This window comes from Mesoplodon mirus (assembly GCF_964341445.2).
Source record: "Mesoplodon mirus genome assembly, chromosome: X".
Lineage (NCBI taxonomy): Eukaryota > Metazoa > Chordata > Mammalia > Artiodactyla > Ziphiidae > Mesoplodon > Mesoplodon mirus.
Window position 1 is genome coordinate 44,300,848 of NC_138981.1, and position 27,548 is coordinate 44,328,395.

At 40.1% G+C, this 27,548-nt stretch overlaps 1 protein-coding gene across 6 annotated transcripts; it reads right to left on the reverse strand.

Annotated features, from left to right (window-relative positions):
- ZNF182 (zinc finger protein 182) lies at positions 1-27,340 on the reverse strand. 6 transcript variants are annotated; one of them, XM_082609634.1, is made up of 6 exons: positions 27,263-27,340; positions 26,864-27,049; positions 25,913-25,971; positions 7,599-7,725; positions 7,192-7,284; positions 1-3,182 (listed from the first exon to the last, which is right to left on the reverse strand). In XM_082609634.1, exons 3-6 carry the CDS (start codon positions 25,925-25,927, stop codon positions 1,528-1,530), a joined length of 1,890 nt encoding a protein of 629 aa, XP_082465760.1. In that variant the 5' UTR covers positions 25,928-25,971; positions 26,864-27,049; positions 27,263-27,340; the 3' UTR covers positions 1-1,527. The 6 variants fall into 6 exon arrangements, with proteins under 6 accessions (XP_082465760.1, XP_082465762.1, XP_082465761.1 ...); XM_082609636.1 differs by having other exon boundaries at positions 1-3,155; positions 7,192-7,287; XM_082609635.1 differs by having other exon boundaries at positions 1-3,158; positions 7,192-7,287.
- Between the last annotated feature and the right edge of the window lie 208 nt (positions 27,341-27,548).

Consider the following 27,548-nt stretch of genomic DNA (forward strand, 5'->3'; position numbering starts at 1 on the left):
TATGCTTTTTAAAAAGTTTTATTTTTTGAAAAGGTAGTACATCCACATAGTACAATTTTCAAAAGTTCTGAAAGGATATACAGTTGTCTCCCTCCCAATTCCTTCCCTCCAGCCACCCACTTCCCCTTCCCTTTCCCAGAGGTAATAAGGGTTCCCAGCTTCTCGTATATCTTTCCAGAGATAGTTTATGCATATACACTCAATTATGTATTCACCATTTGTTCTCCTTTTTTTTTTTTTTTTTTTTTTTTTTTTTTTTTTTTTGCGGTATGCGGGCCTCTCACTGTTGTGGCCTCTCCCGTTGCGGAGCACAGGCTCCGGATGCGCAGGCCCATCGGCCATGGCTCACGGGCCCAGCCGCTCCGCGGCATATGGGATCCTCCCAGACCGGGGCACGAACCCGTATCCCCTGCATCGGCAGGCGGACTCTCAACCACTGCGCCACCAGGGAGGCCCTGTTCTCCTTTTTACTTACAAATGGTAGCATATTATCCTCAGTATCCTGCACCTTGCTTTTCTAATAATGTATATTGGAGGTCATCCCACATCACTACACAAATGGTGTCCAAGTTCTCTTTATCCATTTTTTTTTTGTCTACCTAAAAGGTTGCTGTGCGAACATTCCATGATTTCAGGAGCCATGTGGAAAGCTTCCAATCTTTTGTTTTCACAAACAGTGCATCACTGAATACCTCTGTGTGTTCATCATTTTGTACATGCATGAGTATATACATTCCTAGAAGTGGAATTGCTGGCTCAAAAGCCATGTACATTTATGGTTTTGATTGCCTTGGAATCATTCCTCATTGAATAAGAGTTTTTCCTGGACTTGTTTTTTGCTGGAAGATCATGTAAGGGAAGAAATGGGGCCACATTCTAGGCAGATCAGAGTTTTTCTAACTGGGATTACTTTTGCATTTGGTAGGTTTTTCAGACTTGACTTTCCAGAGTCAGTAAATAGGGGCAGCTGTTGGGTTCTTCACAAGAACACTCCCTTCTCTTTCCCCAGCCCCTGCCAACTGCTCCTCTCATGAGTATAGACTACTTTCTGCAAATACGGCTTGTCTGAGCAATTCCTTGTTGAGGCCCCTGCCTGTCTCTCCTGAGACTCCAAATGGGTCTAGGAAACGTCCCACCTGCCCATGCTCTCTGTTACCATTGTTATGTATCTATTTGGTCTTGCACTCAGCCTAAAACTCGGCTAAGAGTCCTTACCAGTGCTATCTCACATCTGCAGCCTTGACCACTCCTCTCTAGCCTTTGAAATCTCCTTGCACTGGTGCTTGATTTCCTCTGCCTCTGGCAGCCCTCTCATCAGGGTTAAAGCGATCTCCTAATTTTGTCAGATACAGAGATTACATGTCCACTTCTTATTCTTCTAGTAGTTTTGGGCGAAGACTGAGATGGAAAGAAAAAAAAGCTGACTTTACTCCCCATATTTAAACCAGAAGTCAGAACATACTTTTAAAATGTTTACTTAAACTGACAAAACTTTCCTTCAGTGAAGATAACTGCATTGTTGACTCTCTAATGTGCAATGAGCTTAGACTTCCGGGTATGGCCTTTCCCATGGGCTTTCTTTCCTGTATGTGTTCTCTGATGTACAATAAGATTTGACTTTTGAGTAAAGGCTTTCCCACATTCTGTACACTTATAGGGTTTCTCTCCAGTATGAGTTCTCTGATGTACAGTGAATGTTGATTTTTCTCTGAAGGCTTTGCCACACTCAGTGCACGCATAGGGTTTCTCTCCTGTGTGTGTTCGCTGATGTATTATGAGCTGTGACTTCTGGCTGAAAGCTTTCCAACATACAGGACATTCATAGGGCTTCTCTCCTGTATGGATTCTCTGATGTATAATGAGCTTCGACTTTTCTCTGAAGGCTTTGCCACATTCATTACATTTATAGGGTTTTTCTTCTGTATGTGTTCTTTGATGTATAATGAGATATGATTTCTGGGAAAATGCTTTTTCACATTCATTGCATTCATAGGGCTTCTCTCCTGTATGACCTCTCTGGTGTAGCATGAGATAGGATTTCTGAGAGAATGCTTTCTCACATTCATTACATTCAAAGGGTTTCTCTCCTGAATGAGTCCTTTGATGTACACCAAGGTTTGACTTTTGGGTGAAGGTTTTCCCACACACATCACATTCATAGGGTTTCTCTCCTGTATGAGTTCGCTGATGCACAATGAGGGTTGACTTCTCGTTGAAAGACTTCCCACATTCCGTACATTTATGAGGTTTCTCTCCCGTATGAGTTCTTTGATGTATAATGAGAGTTGACTTATCACTGAAAGTCTTCTTACACTCATTACATTCATGGGGTTTCTTTCCTGTATGAGTACTATGATGTATAATTAGATCAAGCTTCTGTATGAAAGATTCCCCACATTTGGTGCATTCATAAGTTTTTTCTCCTGTGTGGGTTTTCTGATGGACAATGAGGTTTGACTTCTGAGTGAAGGCTTTTCCACATTCGTTACATTCATAAGGTTTCTCTCCCGTATGAGTCCTGTAATGTATAATGACAGTTGACTTTTCTCTGAAGGCTTTTCCACATTCTGGACACTCAAAGGGTCGCTCTCCTGTATGAGTTCTCAGGTGTATAATGAGCTGAGATTTTTGGCTAAAGGCTTTTCCACATTCTGTACATCCAAAGGGTTTCTCTCCTGTATGAGTCCTCCAATGTACAATGAGGTGTGACTTCTTGCTGAAGGTTTTCCTACATGCAGTACATTCAAAGGGTTTCTCTCCATTTTTAATTCTCTGATGTAGACTAAGACCTTTCTTTTGCCTGAGGGTCTTCCCACACTCTTTATATCCATAGGGTTTTACTCCAGGAGTTGTTTTCTCATACTCAGTATGGAAGAATAATTTTGCACATTCATTATCATGCTTCTTTCCTGCAGAGCTTCTACTAAATAAGTCTAAATTATCTACCATATTATATCCAAATGACTCATATTTATGGGGCCTTTGTATTGAAGCAACAAGGTTTGTACTCAGATGAAGTATGTTTCCAAATTCATTATAGTCAAGGCCACTCTTGGTGGTAACTGTTTTCCTGTCAGGGAATCCAACTTGCATCAGATATTTATCTTGGTCATCCTGATGCTGTCTCTCAAACTGTTCATCAACCTGGCAGGCTTCTTCTAGAAAGAAGTACAATAAACCACCTTTATACTTTATGGAATGGACCTTCTTTAGAAATGCCCTGCCATATGAAAGCTGATACTGATATCTCATTTTATGAGTTCCTGGAGAGAGAATCACAGCCATCAAATCCTGTTCTTTTACTAAACTCCCACCTGCTAGCCTTTTTGTTACCAAAAACAATCTTACCCTAACATCTCAGTCTTTCTTACCTCTACTTTTACATCACTCTGGGGATATTATCACCCTTTATTTATCATATGGACTCTTAACTGTTCCTGACTTACAATATTTCCACCTAGACAGAAATACAACACTGTGACTTGTGGACTCAAATCTTACAACAATCCTGAAACCCACATTCTCAGTGAATGAGAGAAATATCTAGAATAATTAGCCTTACAAAAACAAAGAAACCTAAATATCTTTGCCCAATTTGATTCACCTTTGTATTCATCCAAGTTTGCATTCAGTTCTTCAACACCACCTTCTGCCTCTGTCTACACTAATTCCACTAAAAACTCCATCTATTATTAACTCCAAACCCTTCCTCGTGTTCCGTCACTCACATAGCCCAGTCCTCCATATTTTGCTATATTCAGAATCTAGATAACTTTCAAGAAGCAGTTCAGTCTTTTCAAAAAAGCTTAATCTGATCTTCCTCAATAACTTTAACTTTCATTAACTTCTAAAGTAGTCAGTTATCTGTACCACTCATTTAGACAGTTAAAATTGCAAGGCCTTGTCTTAAATATACCATACTTCATCAATTATAAGATGCATATTATTCCACATTTTAAAACCTCTGAATCCAGATTCACCTTACAATCAACGACATGTTATAAATTGGTGGCAAATTTTATTTCTCAGTGGTGTGTCTTAAAACCAATGGTATCCTGGACAGTAAATACTTTTTGCACATACACTGAATTTTTATTTTTTGTAGTTTAATTTTCTTCTCACCTTTTCCTAAAATTTTATATGAAAATTTTCAAACATACAGAAAAGTTGAAAGAAGAGTACAATAACTACTCATATTACCACTTAGATTTAATAACAACATTTGAGAGTAATACTGAATTTTAAAAGGGATCATGCAGCTGTGGCTTCTCTTCCTATGACTTCCTTTCTTTCCATAGTAAAGCACTAGTTCTTAACTGAGAGTGAATATCATAATCATAAGAAAAGCTTTTACAAAATACATTTGATGGGACCCAAGCTCCACCAAGGATCTACTGAATCTGGACCTCCTTAGGTGGTTAAGAAGCAACATAGCACATGTGGCTAGGGTCATAAGTTCTCTAGGCCAGGATCAAATCCTGGATCAGACTTTTACATGTTCTGTGACCTTAGGCATATTAGCTAATCCATTTGCATCTTACTTTCACACCTGGAAAACAGGAATTATAACAGTGCCCACTGAAATGTAATGTTTATGTACAGCACTTCAAATGTTTACTAGAACAACAACTACCACTACTGCAATACAGCTACTACTATTATGATTAAGTCACTACATTACTATAAAAAGAAGTAAGGACTATCTCAGTATATTTAACATGTTTTTGAATTAACTGAAAAAAGAAGGTGTATAAAAATAAGCACAGTAGCCTACCATTTTTCTAAGGAGGAAACAAATATATAAGTATATATTTAAAATAATATAGGCTCATACTATAAAAAACAATGGAAGGATAAATCTTTAAATTTTAATAAATGGTTACCTATGGGGGAAGGAAGAGAGAGAATAGGATGGAGAGGGAAAGAGGCTGGACTTCTTTGAATATACCTTGTTTTCTAGATTCGATTTTATTTTCTAGGTTTGATTTTGGAACCAAGTTAATATTTTGCAAATATTTTATATACTCATAAAGCAAAATTGAAAATAAAAGGATTCCCTAATAGTAATAAATATCCCCTCATCTGTATTTCCTAATAACCACGCTAAAAAGTCTTGATTCTCAAGGGCACCAACATGATTACCTCAATTGATTCAACCCACTATACACATTCAGCAGTCTCAGAATAATATTTACAATATTACCATCAGATGTAAGATTAATAAATTAAAAACCTTTAAGTCCAGAATTTGATTTGGAAATATACATTTGAATACATGATATGTCTTTCTCTTAAAAATCTTTGTTTACGTGGTTCCTAGATATGTCAATGAAAAGGCCTAGAAACAATTCCCTAACATCCAAACTGTGGTCACAAAACATTATTTACCACTAAAAAGAACCAAGGCTCCTTGGAGAAATGGCTGATTCCAAGGCAGAGAAAGGAACTGTATAATATGAGCCTGGAACATCTTGTAACAACAGAAAGCAAGGAAGCTACCAAAGACTAGGGACCCAACTTGAAGGGGTTTCCACTGGCCAGAGGTAGAGCAGTTTGATTTATAATAAGGATAAGGCAATGGATCAAAACATAAAAGTGTTTAAATCCATAAGTCCATAAATGATACTCCAAAAAGACATACTAGGCTTTGAATGATGCTACAAAACCAACTCATTTTGAAAACTGACAAAGAAATGGAAAAATACATGTAACTCATATATAAGCAAATACAGTTGACCCTTGAACAATGCAGGGGTTAGGGGCACTGACCCTCTGCACAGTTGAAAATCCAATTGTAACTTATAGTTGGCCCTCCATATAGGTAGTTTCTCCTCCTAGTCTGCGGTCCCACATCCGTGGATTTAACCAACCGCAGATCATCTAGCACTGTACCATTACTATTGAAAAACGCATATAAGTGGACTTGCAGAGTTCAAACCTGTGTTTTTCAAGGGTCAACTGTAATAGATGGAGGGCAATCCCTCTTTATTGAAGTATTCCAGCTAATCAACAAAGAAGGAAAGTTCTTTACAGAAAAATGCCAACTTACAAATGTAGAAGGAATGATAGAAAATGCACCATTTTCCCAACCATCTTAGTAATAATTGATTCAGGCAAGAATCATCAGTGAACATTAAAACCACCGGGTAAAAATTTTGGAGGAACAGGATATTCACACAGTTTGGCAGTTCCACAAAATATTAACACAAACAGCTATCACATGGTCTAACAACTCCACTCCTATGTATGTTCTCAAAAGAAATGAAAATGTACATTTCAAAACTTCTACATGAGTGTTCATAGCAGCATTATCTATAATACCCAAAAAGTGGAAATAACCTAAATGTCCATCAACAGATGGATAAACAAAATGTGGAATATCCATACAATGAAATATCATTCTGCCATAAAAAGGGATGACACATGCTACAATATGGACAAACCTTGAAAACATGCCAAATGAAAGAAACCAGACATAAAATTCCACATTTTGTATGGTTCCATTTATATGAAATGTCCAGAATAGGCAAAACTATAGAGATAGAAAGTAGATTAGTGCTTGTCAGGGGATGAGGGTTGGGGAATGGAGAGTGACTGATAAGGGATAGGAGTTTCTTTGGAAGGTGATGATAATGTTCTAGAATAGATAGTGGTGATGGTTAGACAGTATATTCTGTGAATATACTAAACATCCTGAGTTTTTGAGTTTCACTTCAAAAGAGTGAATTTTATTGTATGTTAATTATATCTTAATAAAGCTATTGTTAAAGAGAGAATCAAGATGCTTTAGGAGAACAAATCTGATAGGAATGTCTAAACTGGATGGAATCAGGTAACCCAATCTGGAATTAGAGCATTAGGGCCTAGGCCTGTGACTCACGTGGGCCTGGCTTCAGATGAGCAGTGGGAGGTAAGAACGATAGAAGTGGCAGGGTGTGGGACCAGGGGACTGTCATTTACAAGACAACTTTATACAGGGAAATGGAGCTGTGCAGAAACTTATCGGTGAGCACCAACTTAAGGAGAGTGGTCTGGTGGGTGTAGGATAGGGGAGGGGGTGTCTTAGGTGTTCATGTCCCTGTCCTCCAACAACCATTCCTGAGATATTCCTGAAAGTCCTTTCACAGGTCCTCACCCCTGACTGACAAGCTGGGACCTCCTGTCCCTATAGCCTGAGTCAATCCCACTTACCTGGAAAGCTCCAAATTGGGATTTTTCCTTCTGGTAGGCATGGCTCTTCTACCTCCAATTTGAGGATGAGATCTGGTTTGGTAACCTGCTGCCCTGCTAATGAGAAATGACAGCGATACCTCCTTGGTCTTCAGAGCCTCTGAGAAAAAGGAAGGTGGAGTTTGGGGCAGTACAAGCGATATATAACTTGACACAGTGGTCGTCAAACCAATTCACCTGAGTTTTGAGTTCACAAACACCTTGTCAGGAAAGCAAAGGGGGAAAAGGAACTCTGATCCATGGAATATAACGACAAACTCTTCAATCAGTTCAGAGGCCTTGGAAGTTTCCAAACTTGAGAAAGGAAAGGCGTTCTATCGGACAGAATAATCATAAACAGCAAAATTACCTGAGGAAGCCATTCTTACCCACAGAGACCAGGTTGCTGTAGGTCTCCAGCATCACATCTCTGTACAGGTTCCTCTGTGGAGGGTTCAGGTACTGCCACTCCTCCTGGGTGAAATCCACAGCCACATCCTCAAATGTCATGAGTCCCTATAATTGCACATTCTTTTATTCTAATATGCTTACCACTGGGTGATAAGGATGGAATGAATGTAGGGGAACTTCTGACTGGGTTCCTAGTTCGTGATGATAACTTAATACAGGATGCCTATCAAGTTAGTGACCTACTTTGTGGGGAAAAAAAATCACAAGTCATGGTAGAGAAACTATTACATTAAATAACAGAATATTTAAGACAATGTGGCATTAGCACAAGGATAGACGGATAGACATATAGTCCAGTAGAACTAAAAAGATAATCCAAATATGTACGGCCACCTGAGTTATAATAAAGTTGAAACTGCAAAATAGTGGGGACAGGATGATATTTTCAAGTAAATGTGGATGGGTTACCAGAAATCTATATGGGGACAAAAATGACATTTAACCCCCTAACTCTCACTATATACAAAAATCTGCTACAGGTAATTTGTAAATCTAATGTGAAAGGTAACACAATGAAGTGTCTGGAAAATAATATAGGAAAATGTTTTCATAAGCTTGGGGTAGGGAAAACATTCAAATACAAGACATGAAAAGCACTACTCATAAAGGAAAAGACACACATGTTACAAGATTAAAAATACAGCAGTAAAGGCAAGCTATAGATGGGGAGATTATCGGCAGCTTTCATAAGTGATAAAGCGTTCTGATCTGGAACATATAAAATAACCCATACAAATCAAAAGAAACATACAAACAATGCAGAAAAATAGACAAGAGATGTGAACAGATACTTCACTAAAAAGAAAAAATAAACATATGGACATATGTTCTATGACCATAAGAAAATATACCCAACCCTGTTAGCACTCAGGTAAATGAAAATTTAAGCCACATTGAGACACCACTTGGCACCCACCAGAAACGTTATATGACTAAAATGCCATAAGATGGGGCTCCCCTGGTGGCGCAGTGGTTGAGTCCGCCTGCCAATTCAGGGGACACGGGTTCATGCCCCGGTCCGGGAAGATCCCACATGCTGCAGAGTGGCTAGGCTCGTGAGCCATGGCCGCTGAGCCTGCGCGTCCGGAGCCTGTGCTCCACAACGGGAGAGGCCACAACAGTGAGAGGCCAGTGCACCGCAAAAATAAATAAATAAATAAATAAAATGCCAAAAGATTGTGTTGAAATGGGAACTCGCACACGCTGTTAGTAGGAATGTTAAAAACTGGTATAACTGCTTGGGAAAACAGTTTGGCATTATTTACTAAAGTTAATGATTTGCAAACACTATGACCCAGAAATTCTACTCTTAGGTGCACACTTTAGAGAAAATCATGCACATGTGCTCTAGAAAACAAGTACAAGAATGTTCACAGAAGCACTATTTCTAATACTAAGTTGTGGGAAAAATCCAAATGTCCCTCAGCAATACAGTAGGTAAATTGTGGCACAATCTTTCAAAGGAATACTATATGGTAATGAAAAGGAATGAACTACAGCTGCATATCCAACATAGATGAATGTCACAATTGTACTAATAAGCAAAAGAATCCAGCCACAAAGCAGCACATACTGCATAATTCTATTTATATACAGTAAGACAACAGGCAAGCCTAATCCATGATGTCAGAAGTTAGAAGACTGATTACCTTTGAGGCTGATATTGATTGAAAGAGGGCATGAAGGGGGATTTAGGTCGTGATTTATGTTATAATCTTCACCTTGACCTGGGGGTGGCTCCATAGTATGTTCACTTTGTAATAATTCATCAAGCTGTACACTTATAAACTGTACTTCATGTATGTTATAATTAAAGGTACTTTATATCTTTATACTTAAAATTATTTTTGACAAATGCAAAGGCACTTTGATGGAAAATGGGAGTTCCCATTTCAACAAATGGTGTTGGAAAAATTGGATATCCATATGCCAAAAAATAAAAAAAAGAATTTCAATCCATACCTCCAACATATATAAAAATTAACTCAAAATGGGCTTCCCTGGTGGCGCAGTGGTGGAGAGTCCTCCTGCTGATGCAGGGGACACAGGTTCGTGCCCCGGTCCGGGAGGATCCCACATGCCGCGGAGCGGCTGGGCCCGTGAGCCATGGCCACTGGGCCTGCGCATCCGGAGCCTGTGCTCCGCAATGGGAGAGGCCGCAACGGTGAGAGGCCCGTGTAACGCAAAAAAAAAAAAAAAAAAAAAAAAAAAGGATCACAAACCTAGCTGTAAAATCTAAACCTATAAAATTTTTAGAAGAAAATATAAGATAAAATCTTTTTAACCTTAGGTTTGCCAAGTATTTCTCTGATGTGACACCAAAATTCAAAAGACACTGTTAAAAGAATAAAAAGCCATGGAACGGGAGAAAATATTTACAAATCATATACCCGACAAAGAAGTTGTATTGAGAATACATAAGAACTAGAACTCTCAAAACTGAAAAAAAAGGCAAAAGAGACATACTTTACCAAAGATGTATAAATGGGAAATAAGCACATACAAAAAGATGCTCAACATCATTAGCCATGAGGAAACTACAAATCAAAACCACAATGAGCTACCACTAAATACGTATTAGAATGGGAAAAGAAAGTGACAATGCCAAGTGCTGGTGATGTGGAACAACTGGCAGTCTCATTTATCATAGATAGGGATGCAAATGGAACAGCCGCTTTGGAACAGTTTTCTAGTTTCTTATGAAGTTAAGCATATACTCCCATAGGACCTGCAATCCCACTCACAGGTATATTTACCCAAGTGGAAAGAAAACTTATGTAAACCCAAAAACCTGTACATGAACATTTATATAGCAGGTATATTTGTAATCACCAAAATATGGAAACAACCCAAATGTTTTTCAACCAGTGAGTGAAAAACCAACTGTAATCTATACAATGTAATACTACTCAACAATAAAACTGAAAGAACTAATGATACATGCAACAACATGGGTGAGCCTCAAATGTATTACCCTAAGTGAAAGAAGCCGGACTCAACAAGCTACATACTGTATTATTCCATTTATATAACATGGGAAAGGCAAAACTATAGAGACCAAAAATATATTAGTGATTACGAGGGGCCAGGGTGCGGCAAGGGGTTGACTACAAAGGGGAAATACAGTTGACCCTTGACAACACAGATTGACAATTTGACAACACAGATTTGACTACACGGGTCCACTTATATGCAGATTTCTTTCAGTAAATATATTGGAAAAATTTTTGGAGATTTGCAACAATTTGAAAAAACTCACAGATGAATTGCATAGCCTAGAAATATTGAAAATATTAAGAAAAATTTAGGAATGTCATGAAAGCATAAAATATACGTAGATACTATTCTATCCTTACATAGGCATATGGTGATATTTATATAAAATTAATAATGTGTTAGTTTTCCTACTATTTTATAACTTTGCTTTCAAAGAATTTTATTACTGTACAGTATGCCCTTCTCTCTCATAATTGGAGAAACTGCTTATCAGCCTATCATCACAGGTAAGTGGGTTTTTAAAAAATGTAACAATGTTTCCAATACTGTATTATGAATATGACTATAATACTGTATGCCATAAAATTATATAACAATTCATTCACTAGTGTATAGGCTAAGCTACCATGAAGCAATCATATCGACTACACTGTGCTACCATAAAGCAATCATATTGCTGCTTCTTCATTATCAATGTATGAATCATTATAACTGTAAATAAAGATGAATTTCTTTTTCATATTATATTTTCATTGTTGATGTGTTAATCTGTATAACATCTATAGTATTTTGTATCATATAAGACAATATTAATGTAGGTACTGGCAGACGTGATTCATCTTGTAAACAGACGACACAAACTTAAGTATCGACAAATACAGTGCAGTGCTGAACATGTATTTTCTCTTCCTTATGATTTTCTTAATGACATTTCCTTATTTCTAGCTTACTTTATTGTAAGAATACAGTATTTAATACATATAACATACCAAATATGTGTTAATAGACTGTTTACGTTATTGGTAAAGCTTTTGGTCAACACTAGGCTATTAGCAGTTAAATTGTGATGGAGTCCAAAGTTATACGTAAATTTTCAACTGTGCAGGGAGCTGGAACCACTAACCCCCGAGTTGTCCCAGGGTCAACTGTATTGGGAGGCGATAGAACTGTTCTACATCTTCATTGTAGCAGTGTCAAAACTTGCAGAGTTTGCAAAAAGATGCAGAACTGTACACTGAAGGCCTATTTTACTGTATACAGATTATACCTTAATTTTTTATTAAAAAAATTGAGGATCCTCCAGGTAATTTAGAATAACTTCACCTGTTAAAGGTGAAGTAGTTAAATCCAAATCTCTTCACATATCCTCCAAAAAACTGTACAGATCCATATGAAGAACGAATAAAACTACACATAGCCTATACCTTCAGTATAACTTATAATAGAAAATAGAGAGTACTATACACATTTCTAATTACCTATAATTGAAAAACAAATAACAAATTCCAGCTCAGCTGGCTTTCAAATTACTGCCACAAACCTTTCTGGAGTGTGAGAAGGGTATGAAGAAAACAGTCAAGAGACTAGAGAGGGGAGCAGAGAACCTAAGAATGAGCTGAAATCAAAGCTTAGAAAATCTACCATAAGTATAAAAGCACTGAAAAATGGGCTAGATCAATCACAGCACCAGCTATAAGAAAGGTATATGGGACCCAAGGTGGCAGTCACAAAAAAGCATCGCCTCCAAGGGAGCAGATGATAAAAAGGAATGAGGAAGACCATGTGGAGATTGGGTTGTAAAGGGGAAAAGCTAGAGGGGGAAATTGAAGGTCATGTGAGACAAAAAATGACCTAAACAAACTAAAACAAGTCAGAGCACACACAAGTGGCCCCTCCACAGTGCCAAAAGAAAGTCTCCATTAAGGGAACTGCAGTTTGCCTCACTAACAAAAGAGGGGGCTCTTGAGCCAAGAATCGTGCAAGTCGCCACAACCTCCAACACTGTCCTTAAATAGATGAAAACAGTATGCATCCATTCAAAGCTTCTTTGAGAATAGAAAATGAGAAAATATTCACCCCACAATGGCATTAGCAAAATGACAGAGTAGGCAGCTCCCAGCCCTTAGCTTCTCTCCCACTACCACCCCAAAATAAAAATTTAAAAAACAAGCAGAAAAATGTCAGAACCAACTTTGTCAAAACTCTGGAAAACAAAGGTTTGCAGTAACCACATGGAATCAAGAAAAAGGCAACTTAAAAGACATCAGGAGGGCTTCCCTGGTGGCGCAGTGGTTGAGAGTCCACCTGCTGATGTAGGGGACACGGGTTCGTGCCCCGGTCCGGGAGGATCCCACATGCTGCGGAGCAGCTGGGCCTGTGAGCCACGGCTGCTGAGCCTGCGCATCCGGAGCCTGTGCTCCGCAACGGGAGAGGCCACAGCAATGAGAGGCCCGCGTACCGCAAAAAAAAAAAAAGACATCAGGAAAACATCATGGCATCTTTACTTGCCCCTCTCCTAAGAGACAGCAGTCTTGAAGCAGCAGCAGCCAATGTTCCCCATGTGGGACCCCCAACCCCTAATTCTAAAGGAAGCAGAGTAGACCTTATTCACAAATTAGTGTGTGTCTGTTCTAACCTGTCTGGGGCTACCAGAAAGACTGAGGCAAGGTGCTCCTCTCTGTTTCACCTAACTCTGAACTCAGGCCAGAAAGCAGTAGGCATTGCTCTTAAAGGCTGCAAGGCAAACTAACAACCCAGAGATGCCTGGGGCAAAAAATTACAGTCCAGACAGACAACAGACTGCCTAAGGCCTGAGAGGAAATACTGGGGGGGATTCTTTGGGAAATTAGGACATTCAAAAGCACCCAGGTACAGGGGAATGTAGAAAGCCACACATATGCCCAGGATAAGACTCATGCTCACGAGACCTTAGAAGACTCTAACTGCTCTAATTCTTCCTGAGCATAGAAAATGAAAAGCTTCCAAATTTGTACAAGAACTGAGAATAAATTTGACACATAAACTCATTTAAGGTTGTACAAAATAGGAAAATGCAGACTAATCTCACTTATGAACAACAGTGCAAAAAATCCTAAATAAAATAGTTAACCCTTGAACAACATGGGGGTTAATCTACGTATAACTTATAGTCAGCTCTCCATATCAGTGGTTTTCCACATCTGTGGATTCACCAAACATGGACTGTGTAGTACTGCAGTATTTACTATTGAAAAACACCCACATATAAGTGGACCCGAACAGTTCAAACCCATGTTGTCCAAGGGTCAACTGTATAAGCAAAAAGAATAGATCCACATTAAGACAATAATACATCATGACCAATTAAAATTTATTCCAGGCATACAATGATAGTTCAATATTAGAAGATTAACATGAATCACCATTAAACAGACCTAAAGAGAAAACTTACATGATTAATATAATTAATATAAGAAATGCTGATACAAAAATATTGAAACAGAATTCAACACCCAATCCCAATTTAAAAAAAAAACAGTAAAGATTAGAATAAATGGTAATTTCCTTGAAATAACCAGATAGGAACAAAGGGAGGGAGGGAGGGAGGGAGGGAGGAAGGAAGGAAGGAAGGAAGTATGCTTTACATAGGGGCCTTGAATCACCATGAATAGCATAACGATGCAATTTTAGGTGGAGGCTGGTCACAACAGAAAGATCGACCACATGATTTAGGGTGGAGGCTTTGGGTCACTCCCAGAGGGGCTGGAGACAGACAGCAGCCACATGGACAATCATGCCTATAAAATGAAGCCCTAATTAAAAACTCTGGGGGCCTCCCTGGTGGCGCAGTGGTTGGGAGTCCGCCTGCCAATGCAGGGGATATGGGTTCGTGCCCCAGTCTGGGAGGATCCCATGTGCCACAGAGTGGCTGGGCCCGTGAGCCGTGGCCGCTGGGCCTGCACGTCCGGAGCCTGTGCTCCGCGACGGGAGAGGCCGCAACGGTGAGAGGCCCGCATACCACAAAAAAAAAAAAAAAAAAAAAAACTCTGGGGGACTTCCCTGGTGGTCCAATGGCTAAGACTCCATGCTCCAAATGCAGGGGACCCAGGTTCAATCCCTAGTCTGGGAACTAGATCCCACATAACACAACTAAAGATCCTGCAGGCTGCAACTAAAAGATTCTGCATGCGGCAGCGAAGATCCCGAGTACCACAACTAAGACCCGGTGCAGCCAAAATAAATAAATAAGTAAATATTTACAAAAAAAAAACTCTGAACACCGAGGCTCACAAGAGCTTCCCTGGTTGACAGAACTCCATGTGTGCTATCACACATCAATGCCAACCACACAAAGTCATGCACCCTGACTCCATGGGGAGAGAAAAACGGAAGCTCCATGTTTGGTACTTTCTGGGGCTCTGCCCTATATACTTCTTCCCTTGGCAGGTTCCAATCTGTATCCTTTCCCTGTAAAAAGCCATAACCATGAGTATAACAGCTTTCAGTGAGTTCTGTGAGTCCCTCCAGTGAACTGTCAAACCTAAGGGTGACAGTGGGGACCCCCAAACTTGTAATTGGTATCAGAAGTGAGGGTGGTCTCTTATTGGGACCGTTCCCTCTAACTTTAGAGTTGTCCAACTCTTCAGAGATAGAATGATAGAAAGTCACAAACATGTAGTTATCCCTAAGTTAATTTATAAATTTAATGTGATCCCAATTTAAAAAACAAGCTTTTTAATGGTACTAAACAAAGTAGTACTAAAGATCATATCAAAAAATAAATGTGGGCCTCCCTGGTGGTGCAGTGGTTGAGAGTCCGCCTGCCGATGCAGGGGACACGGGTTCGTGCCCCGGTCAGGGAAGATCCCATATGCTGCAGAGCGGCTGGGCCCGTGAGCCATGGCCGCTGAGCCTGTGCGTCCGGAGCCTGTGCTCCGCAACGGGAGAGGCCACAACAGTGAGAGGCCCGCGTACCGGAAAAAAATAAAATAAAATAAAAATAAATGTGCGGGCTTCCCTGGTGGCGCAGTGGTTGAGAGTCCGCCTGCCGATGCAGGGGACATGGGTTCGTGCCCCAGTCCGGGAGGATCCCACATGCCACAAAGCGGCTGGGCCCGTGAGCCATGGCCTCTGAGCCTGCGCATCCGGAGCCTGTGCTCCGCAACGGGAGAGGCCACAACAGTGAGAGGCCTGCATACCGCAAATAAATAAATAAATAAATAAATAAATAAATAAATAAGTACATGTGCAACAATAGCTAGAAAAAGTCTGGAAAAGAAAAACTGTGAGGAAGGGAGTAGCCCTACCAGATACCAGAACATACTCTGATACAGGTATTCTCTTAAAGCACAGGGTGAAAGACCCACTTTTTAATAAATGGTGCTGGATCAACTGGAGAGCAATTTGGGAAAGGCTAAATTGGATCCATACCTCATTACATACACAAGTACAAACACCAAAGGGATCAGGGGGCTAAATGTAAAAAACAGAAACCAAACAAAGTACTAGAAGAAAGCATGGGTGAATGTCCATATAACCTGAATGGAGGGAAAGACTTTCTAACTATGAATAAAAATTCAGATGTAATAGAAGATTAATAAATACAACCACAAAAATATAAAAACATTTTGGCAAGTCCAAAGACATAAGTCCAAAGACAAATGACAAACCAGGTGGGGAAATCTGTTGCAACATATATCACAAATAAAGATTGCTGTAACATATATCACAGATAAAGATTAATATCCTTAATATATAAAGAACTCTTAAAAATCAAAGGGAAAAGAAGAACAAATATGTGATAGAAAATTAGACAAAAAACATAAGACAATTAACAAGAGATATAAAAATGGCTCTTATACATATTTTATTTATTTATTGGCTGCACTGCAAGCTTGCAGGATCTTAGTTCCCCAAATAGGAACTGAACCTGGGGCCATGGCAGTGAAAGCGCTGAGTCCTAACCACTGGATTGCCAGGGAACTCCCGTAAATGGCTCTTAAATATATGAAATTACATTCAACTTTACTCATAATAATAGTAATGCTAATTAAAACTATACAGAGATACCATTTCTTACCTAGCAGATTGGAAAAACTTAAAAGCCAGTCAATATACTCTGTTGGTACAGCCATAGAGAAACAGGTACTATCACACATTGTTGGTGGGAATGTTAAAAAGTACAACCCTTATGGAAGGGAAGTTAACAATATCTAATAAATTGTGTTTACCCTTTGACCCACCAATGCCACTTGTAGGAATTTACATAGAACATATACTTGCACAAAAAGGAAACAACATATGCACAATATATTTCATTTCAGCATTATTCTTAATTGCAAAATACTGAAACAACCAAAATTCACATGTACATAGGAGAATGGTTGAACAAACTGGTACATCCACTAATAGAATACTATACAGCTATAAAAATGAACGAGTCACATAAACAGAACAATCCAAAGTTCGTATGAAATCACAAAGGACCCTGAATAGACAAAGCAATCTTGAGAAAGGACAACAAAGCTGGTGGCATCACACACCCTAATTTCAAACTATATTACAAAACTATAGTAATCAAAATAGTATGGTACTTGCATAAAAACAGAACATAGATCAAGGGAACAGAATAGAAGGCCCAGAAATAATCCCATGCATACGTGGTCAATTAATTTATGACAAAGGAGCCAAGACTATACAATGGGGAAAAGACAGCCTCTTCAATAAATTCTAAAATAAACTGTGTTGGGAAAACTGGACAGCCACATGCAAAAGAATGAAACTGGAACACTATCTTATACTACGTGCAAAAATTAACTCAAAATGGATTAAAGACTTGAACATAAGACCCCAAACCATAAAATTCCTAGAATAAAACATAGGTAGTAAGCTCCTTGACACTGGTCTCGGTAATGATTTTTTTGGATTTGACACCAAAAGCAAGGCAACAAAAGCAAAACTCAACAAATAGGACTACATAAAAAATAAAGAGCTTCAGTACAGCAAAGGAATCCATCAACAAAATGAAAAGGCAACCTATCAGATAGGAGAAAACATTTGCAAATCATATAACTGAAAAGGGGTTAATGTCCAAAATATATAAAGAACTCACACAACTCAGTGTCAAAAAAACAAACAACCCAATTAAAAAATAAGCAGAGGGGGCTTCCCTGGTGGCGCAGTGGTTGAGAGTCCGCCTGCCGATGCAGGGGACACGGGTTTGTGCCCCGGTTCGGGAAGATCCCACATGCCGCGGAGCAGCTGGGCCTGTGAGCCATGGCCGCTGAGCCTGCACATCCAGAGCCTGTGCTCCGCAAGGGGAGGGGCCGCAACAGTGAGAGGCCCGCGTACGGCAAAAACAAACAAACAAACAAAAAGCAGAGGACCTGAATAGACATTTTTCCAAAGAATACATACAGATGGCCAACAGGCACATTAAAAGATGCACTAATCATCAGAGAAATGCAAATCAAAACTACAATGAGCTATCATCTCACACCTGTCAGAATGGCCATTATCAAAGAGACAAGCAATAGCAAGTGTCAGCAAGGATGTGGAGAAAAGGGAATCCTTGTGCACTGTTAGTGAGAATGTAAATTGGTGCAGCCATTAGGGAAAACAGTATAGAGGTTCTTCAAAAAATTAAAAATAGGGCTTCCCTGATGGGGCAGTGGTTGAGAGTCCAACTGCCGATGCAGGGGACACGGGTTCGTGCCCCAGTCCAGGAAGATCCCACATGCCATGGAGCAGCTGGGCCCGTGAGCCATGGCCGCTGAGCCTGCGTGTCTGGAGCCTGTGCTCCGCAACGGGAGAGGCCACAACAGTGAGGGGCCTGCGTACCGCCAAAAAAAAAACAAAAGAAAATGTGATACATACAAACACACATACACACACACACACACACACACACACACATAATGGAATATTATTCAGTCATAAAAAGAAGTAAATCTTTACATTTGTGACAACATGGATGGACCTTTAGAGCATTATGCTAAGTGAAGTAAGTCAGAGAAAGATAAACACCATATGATCTCAGTTATATGTGGAATCTAAACAAACAAACAAAAGAACCCTCATAAATACAAGAACAGATTGGTGGTTGCCAGAGCCAGGTGGTGGGGAGGGGGGGTAGACAAAATAGCTAAAGGGGGTCAAAAGGTACAAACTTCCAGTTATAAAATAAATAAGTCCTGGGGATGTAATGCACAGCATGGTGACTATAGTTAATAATACTGTATTGTATATATAAAAGTTGCTAACAGAATAAATCTTAAAAGTTCTCATCATAAGAAAAAAACGTGTAACTGTGATGATGGATGTTAACTAGACTTACTGTGGTGATCATTTTGCAATATACACAAATATTAAATCATTGTATTGTACACCTGAAGCTAATATAATGTCATATGTCAATTATATCTCAATTAAAATAAAACGAATGAGGACAATATTTATAAACATACATGGAGCAATTTCTAGGTTATATTGTTAAGGGATAAAAGCAAAGTGCAAAAGACTCTATAAATAAAGTATACTACCTTTTTGAGTAATAAGGAAGGGGAAATTTTTAAAATATACCTTTATCTGTTTCTTTTAAAAAGAAACACTATAAGCATAAATCAGAAGCTAAGAAGATTGGTTATCTCCAAGGTAGAGTGAGAATGGGGTAGAAGGTACAGGGGAGAGGTGACAACTATGTGTATGTATTTTTGTATAGTTTTGTCTCTTCGAATCATATTAACATTTTACATATAAAGAATAAAATTAAATCAACAAAAATGGAAAGAAAGAAAATCTAAAATGGAATACAAACAGAAAAAAATGAACCTAACTGTATACCAAATAAATAACATAAGCACACTAGATAGGAAAAGAAAAAAAACCAAAAGGAAAAATTAATTCAAGTAACTTCTAAACAGAGTACTTTGATTACATATCCTCAGTATAAAAGGCATGCAAACAAATCATGTACTGTACTCAATAGGTTGATTTTTCACAGATGTGGTGCAGGAATTCTGATTCTACTTTCTGTATATTGTAAGACTGAGCAAATGAGTCAATATATTGATGCTAGGATCCAGTGCTCTCACTGTTGGTGAAGGCAGATGCAAATATGGAATGAGAGAGGTCTAAGAAGATTCCTGGGATATTGTATGAATTCAAGGTATGTGTGTGTATATATACAGACACACACATACATACACAGACATATAAATAGAGACACACACACAGAGTTCACTGAAAGGGCCTAGAAGTAATGACGCCCAGAAGCAATGAGCACACCCAGCACCCAGATTTTGATTTCTATAAATAATTATTTACTAACAGGAAACAGTGCTCCTTGAAGAAGTGGCTGATTCTGGGCTTCCCTGGTGGCGCAGTGGTTGAGAATCCACCTGCCGATGCAGGGGACATGGGTTCGTGCCCCGGTTCGGGAAGATCCCACATGCCGCGGAGCGGCTGGGCCCGTGAGCCATGGCCACTGAGCCTGTGCGTCCGGAGCCTGTGCTCCCCAATGGGAGAGGCCACAACAGTGAGAGGCCTGCATACCGCAAAAAAAAAAAAAAAAAAAAAAAGAAACGGCTGATTCTAGGCCTGGGGTAGGGAAAGTAAAAGATGGAGGCTGGAACACCTTATTATGTCAAAACTAAGGAAGTGCTCAGAAAATTATCGGTATGTGACAAAAGGACACAAAAGCCAGCTTAAAGGGACTCCCACTGGATAACTCAGGGACAAGTGAGCAGCAAAATAAACAGTGACAGTAATGGATTATAATCCACTGAAAAAAATTAAAATCCATAAAAATTCTGTATTACTGATATAAATAAATAAATAAGAAGAGGAAGCCCCACCTGCTAACACCATCACTTACCTTGGGCATTAGGATACCAACATGTGAATTTTGGGGGCACACAAACATCTAGACCATAGCAAAGGTCAACAAACAAAAATCAATCATATTTCTATATAATGGCAACGAATACTCGCAACTGAAATTTTAAAACAAAACCATTTACAATGGCTTAAAAATGAAACATGCCATGTTGTTATGGAGTGAACTGTGTCCCCCCCTAAAATTCTTAAGTTGATGCCCAAACCCCCAATGTGACTGTATTTGGAGATGGGGCCTTTAAGAAGGTAATTAAGGTTAAATGAAGCCATAAGAGTGGGGCCTAATCCAAGAGGACTGGTGTCCTTCTAAAAATAGGAAGAAACACCAGAGCTCCCTCTCACTCTGCAGATGCACAAAGGAAAGACTGTGTGAGGACAGTGAGAAGGCAGCCGTCTACAAGGAAGAAAGTTCTCACCAGAAACCAACCCTGATCTGGGACTTCCAGCCTCCAGAACTGTGAGAAAATAAATTTCTATTGTTTAAGCTACTCAGTCTGTGGCGTTTTATGGCAGCCTGAGCAGACTAATACACAATGTATACGCTCTGTATGTTGAAAATTACAAAATGATGATGAAATCAATAAAAGATTGAAATAAATGGAGAGACATACTGTGTTCATGGACTGGAAGACACAACATGATAAAGATGTCAATTCTCCCCAAATTGATCTGTAGGTTTAACTCAATTCCTATCAAAATCCTAGCAAGGGGACTTCCCTGATGGCGCAGAAGTTAAGAATCCACCTGCACACGGGTTCAAGCCCTGGTCCAGGAAGATCCCACATGCCACGGAGCAACTAAGCCTGTGTGCCACAACTACTGAGCCCGCGTGTCACAACTACTGAAGCCCGCACACCCTAGAGCCCGTGCACCGCAGCTACTGAGCCCACGTGCTGCAACTACTGAAGCCTACACGCCTAGAGCCTGTGCTCTGCAACAAGAGAAGGCACCGCAATGAGAAGCCCACGCACCACAACAGAGTAGCCCCTGCTCGCCACAACTAGAGAAAGCCCGTGCAACGGAGACCCAACGCAGCCAAACAAAATTAAATTATTCTAAAATTGATATATAATGACAAAGGCAAAGGAAAAAGAAGAGCCAAAAAATTTTGAAAAAGCAGAATAAAGTTGGAGAAGTCATACTACCTGATTTCAAGACTTACCATAAAGCTTCAGTAATGAAGACGGTGTGGTACTGGCAGAGGGTTAGATATACAGATCAATAGAACAGAAGAGAGTGGAGAAATAGACCCCACAAATATGGCCAACTGATTTTTGACAAACCATAAAATCAATTCAATGGAGAAAAGATGGTCCTTTCAACAAATGGGGTTAGAACAAATAGAAATCCATTTGCAAAATTATGAACCACGACCTAATCCTTACACCTTACATAAAAATTAATGCAAAATGGATCTTAGGTCTAAATGTAAACCTAAAACTGTAAAACTTATAGAATAGGAGAAAATCTTCATGACCTAGGGTGATATTGTGATTTATAATAAGAAATATATTTTTGGTCTTAGCTCCCAATTTCTGGCAGAAAGAGCTCCTGAAACCCTTGGATTTTCTTAAGTGAGGAAAGCAATAAAGGTGTCTTTTGTTATGTTAATGAGATGACTTTGGGACCCCCACTTAAGGAGGGGGAGCTGGCTGACAGGAGAACCAACCACGTGATTAGAAGGTTGGAACTTTTAGTCCCACCGCCCAACCTCGGGGAAGGGGAGAGGGGCCGGAAGTTGAATCAAAAGCCAATTGCCAAATAAATAAATAAATAACAACAACGCCAATGAGTTAATCAATCACGCCTATGTTTTTATGGAAGCCTCCATAAAAACCCAAAAGGACTGGGTTCAGAGAGCTTCTGAATTGGTAGACACATGGAGGTGCTAGGAGAGTGACACACCTGGAACTAGAGAGGGTATGGAAGCTCCACGCCTCTTCCCATATACTTTGCCCTTACACATCTCTTCCATCTGCATGATCATCTGCATCCTTTATCATATCCCTTAATAAACTGGGAAACGTGTTTCCCTGAGTTCTGTGAGACACTCTAGCAAATTAGTCGAACTCAAAGAGGGGGTCGTTGGAAGTTCCAATCAATAGCTGGTTGGTCAGAAGCACAGGTGATAAGCACTGGGCTTTTGACTGGCATCTTAAGTTGGGAGGTGGGGGCAGTCTTGTGGAACTGAACCCTTAACCTGTGGGATCTGACACAACCTCCAAGTAGATAGTGTCAGAATTAAGTTGTAGAACACCCAGCTGGTGTCACAGAGAATTGCTTGTTCTGGGGGGAAAGCTCCACACATTTGGTGACCAGAAGTATCAGAAGTGAAGCGTTGGGCTTCCCTGGTGGCGCAGTGGTTGAGAATCTGCCTGCCAATGGAGGGGACATGGGTTCAAACCCTGGTTTGGGAAGATCCCACATGCCGCAGAGCAACTAGGCCTGTGAGCCACAATTACTGAGCCTGCGCATCTGGAGCCTGTGCTCCACAACAAGAGAGGCCGCAATAGTGAGAGGCCCGCGCACCGCAATGAAGAGTGGCCCTCACTTGCTGCAACTAGAGAAAGCCCTTGCACAGAAACAAAGACCCAACACAGCCAAAAATAAATAAATAAATTTAAAAACAAACAAAAAAAACTATAAAAAAAGATTCCTGTTCTTTAAAAAAAAAAAAAAAAAGAAGTGAAGCGTTCTGTGTGAGAATAAAGGAAGATTCACAGGAGTGACACAGTACGAAAGAACTGGGTTTTTCTCTACATAGGAGGTAGAAGACTAGAGTTTTTCCATTTCACCTAGTGTTAGGCAAAGAGTTCTTAGACCTGACACCAAATGCACAACCCATAAGGGAAATGGTTTATAAACTGGACATTTTCAAAGTTAAAAATTCTTGCTCTGTGAACAACACTATTAAATGAAAAGACAAGCTACACACTTGGAGAAAATATTTACAAACCATGGATCTGACACAGGACTTGTACACAGAATATATAAAGAACTCTCAAAACTCAGTAGTGATTGGGCTTCCCTGGTGGCGCAGAGGTTAAGAATCTGCCTGCCAATGCAGGGGACACGGGTTTGAGCCCTGGTCCGGGAAGATCCCACATGCCTCAGAGCAACTAAGCCCGTGTGCCACAACTACTGAGCCTGAGCTCTACAGCCCTCGAGACACAACTACTGAGCCCATGTGCCACAACTACTGAAGCCCGTGCACCTAGAGCCTGTGCTCTGCAACAAGAGAACCACTGCAATGAGAAGCCCACACACCGCAACGAAGAGTAGCCCCCTGCTCGCCACAACTAGAGAAAGCCCGCCCACGGCAACGAAGACCCAACACAGCCAAAAATTAATTAATTAATTAATTTTTTAAAAACTCAGTAATGATAAAACAAACAATCCAATTTAAAAATGGGCAGAAGACCTGATTGGACACTTAACCAAAGACGATATGTAAAAAGTAAATAAGCATATATAAAGATATTCAACATCATTGGCCATTAGGGCAATGCAAATTAAAGCCATTATGAGATAACACTACACACTAGAATGAGTAAAATTAAAAACAGTTGACCCTTGAACAACATGGGTTTGAGCTGCATGGGTCCACTTATACGTGGATTTTTTTCAATAAATGCATACTACAGTACTACATGATCTGCAAGTTAGTTGGATACACACATACAGAGGGCTGACTGTAGGTGGATTTTCAACCACTGGGGGAGTCAGTGCCCCTAACCCCAGCATTATTCAAGTGTCAACTGTACTGACAATACAAAGTGCTGGCAAAAATGTGAAGCAATTGGAATTCTTAAACATTACTGGTGGAAATGAAAAATAATTCAACCATCCTAGAAAACAATTTGGCAGATTCCTAAAAAGTTAAGCCATACACTTACCACATGACCCAGCAATCCAATATTTACTCTAGAGAAATGAAAACATATGTTCACACAAAAACCTGTATATGAATGTTTAAAGTAGCTCTACTCACAACTGCCAAAAATTGAAAATAATTCAAATGTCTTTCAAAAGGAGAATGGATAAATAAGCTGTGGTATACCTACATCATGGAATGCCACTCAGCACTAAATAGGAAAGAACTATGGACACACACAACTTAGCTGAATCTCCAGGGAATCATACTGAGTGAAAAAAAATCCAATCTCAAAAGGTTACAGACTATGTGATTTGATTTATATCACATTCTTGAAATGACAAAATTCTAGAAATGGAGAACAGATCAGTAATTGCTAGAAGTCTAGGCATAGGGTGAGGGGGGAAAGGGATGGATGTGGCTATAAAAGGGTAACATAAGGGATCCTTGTGGTGATGGAACTGTGTCTTAACCATATCAATGTGAATATCCTGGTTGTGACATTGTGCTATAATTTTGCAAGATGCTACCATTGATGCAAACTGGGTAAAGGATACATGAGATCTCTCTGTATTATTTTTACAACTGCATGTCAATCAATTGTTGCAAAAGAAAGTTTAATTTGAAAAAAGGAAAGTTATATACTGTATGATACCATTTATATGACACTCCTGAAGAGATAAAACTCTAGTGACACAGAACAGGTCTGTGGTTGCCTGAGGTTACAGGGAGGGGAGGATATGACTAAAAGGGGTTGCATGAGGCAGTATTTTGGCGGGATGAAACTATTCTCTATCCCATAGATTAGTTATAACAATCTACATAGGTGTTAACATTTATCGACCTGGACAACAAAATCAATTTTACAGTACACTAATTTGAAAAATAAAAAAAATTAAGTGAAAGAAAAAAGATGGTGGGCTGTGCATGCCTACAGGACTTTGTCTCTGGCCAAATGAGAATCAAAAGTCCAACTGAGAAAATTACTTCAGCAAAATCATTTGGAAGACAAACAAATTCCCTAAGATACTTCATTCCCAAATTACATGTAGATATTGTCTCCAGCTCACTGAAGAATGCTATAAGGAATATCTGCAGGAAACCAGAGACTGCATTTATCTTTAGGCTGTGATTGAAGACAATTCCACCATCCACACGAAGATTCAGCAAAGAAATGCCTTGAAAGGCGATTGCAGGAAAACTTTACTTCCCTGAGGCCTTGATGTGTTCCCTCCTTGATGAGTAAAGTGAGCCAGATTACCTCTGGCTGCCAGAGGCTCAAAGAGAAATTTGCAACTCAACTAATACTGTACTGTGTAACTGCCAGTTGCCCTAAGTCATTTGTCTACATTCTAACCTGGCCTTGCTGTCTCATTTTCCCTGATTCTAATGCTTATTTATAAATAATTTTCTCTTTTATGTCTGAGATTCCTACATCGCTCATCACATTCATGGTAAAATAAAAGAAGGAACACACAATATCCTTACCTGGGCTTTGGCCATTTCCTGCTCTTCTTGGGAAAAGACAGAGATGTGTGAAGCCTGAGCTAAAAGAGTGGAGAAGTGGAAAGCATATGAGAGACCCCATCAGGCTTCCAGTGCCCAGAATTATCGGCCTAGAAATCCCCTCACATGAAGCTGCTCTGTGGAAGTTTGGGCGACCATGTGGTTTTAACAACCACTTGTGTATTCTTGAGTCTTTTCCTCATGTGAACATCTAACACAAAAGGTTTTCTTCTATATATACTTGTGTACTGACTCAGAAATTGTATTTCTAGGTATTTTCCTTAATGAAATAATATAGCATAATTTCTCTTTAAGTACCTTCATCTCAGCATTGACTTGAACAATGCCAAACTTAAATGATCCTCTATGACCCATGATATGGGATTAATAAGGAAATACAAGGGATTAAATTCTATGTAGCTACTGAAAATAATGTTGTATGGTACTGTACACTTATTATCTGTGTATTTTCTGTACATATATCTAAATTACAAGTTTTTTAAATGTTACAGAATAAATCTTTAAGCTGAATCGCAGTAACTTCTAAATGAAAAAAAAGGCAGGTTATCAAACTTCAGGAACCCATTTTAAAACCATACGTTAAATGTTTAAAAATGCATATCCCTTATACACACTAAAAAGTGTCTAAAGAATGAACATTTAAACAGAGGGGGCTGAAATTAGTTCTTTTTTATTTTCTTCTCTATTTTCTAATCAATCTATAATGCAAATGTGTTACTTATGTGTTAAATGCCAAAAGATCCCCACTGAACTTTAACACTATTATTCCCAGGCGTTTTAAGCCCGACCACCTACCCCCCCCCGCCAGACCCCACAACACCAGACCCTGCCCACGCCTCCCAAGCCCCAGGCTCTGCGCGAGGCCCCTAATCAGGTGAGTTCTCTCTGGTGCCTCTTCTTGCTTCTCCTCACCTCACTGGGGACGTCTTGCCCAGGAGCCAGAAGGAAGCCTTCGGGTGCAGATTCACTTCAGCTGGAGCATTCACACAAGGCCCCTACCTCGGGGCTTGGGCAAGGGGAGAGGAACAGAGGGAGAGGCGGGGGCGCCTAAGGAGGAGCTTGAGGGGTGCGTATGAACCCTTAGCGCAGGTCACTGTGCTGGAAAATGTGTAAAAGTCAACGTTTAATATGCCCCATTCAACCCCGACTAGCCCCATAACTTTGTCTACCATTAAGCCCACAAACCCTCATTCGCTGACCTCTCGGTCCACCCCACAACCTCCCACATCAGTGACCCCCAAAACCCGCTTCATTCGTCCCCCAGAACTCCCCATCACTCAGCCCATCACCCCTACTACTCGCCCCCTCAACCTCTCTCTCGACACAGATTTTGTGCTCGCTGCAGAGAAGACCGCTACGAAAACTGGCCCCGAGAAGCACTTCCGCTTTGGGACCAACTCCGGCTCCGCAGCCCAGAGGGCTGTAGAGGCCAGCTGTGCGCACGCTCAGTGGGGGCTTTGAGCCCGCGTACACCAATAGTCAACATGGGGACCCCTCCCGCCTGCCGGACGCGAATGCGACGGGGCTGCAGCGCATGCGCAGAGTGGAGATGGCCGCTACGGTGACGTCACTGCTCTGAAACGGTGGCCGCGCCCAC

Excerpts from the sequence above, each read along its gene's own strand:
- ZNF182 (XM_082609633.1), bottom strand. Across the intron at positions 7,288-7,598 it reads CAGCAACCTGGTCTCTGTGG|CAGGGCAGCAGGTTACCAAA; the intron begins GTAAGAATGGCT and ends ATTTCTCATTAG. Across the intron at positions 3,183-7,191 it reads CCCAATTTGGAGCTTTCCAG|GTGGTTTATTGTACTTCTTT; the intron begins GTAAGTGGGATT and ends TAAAGTATAAAG.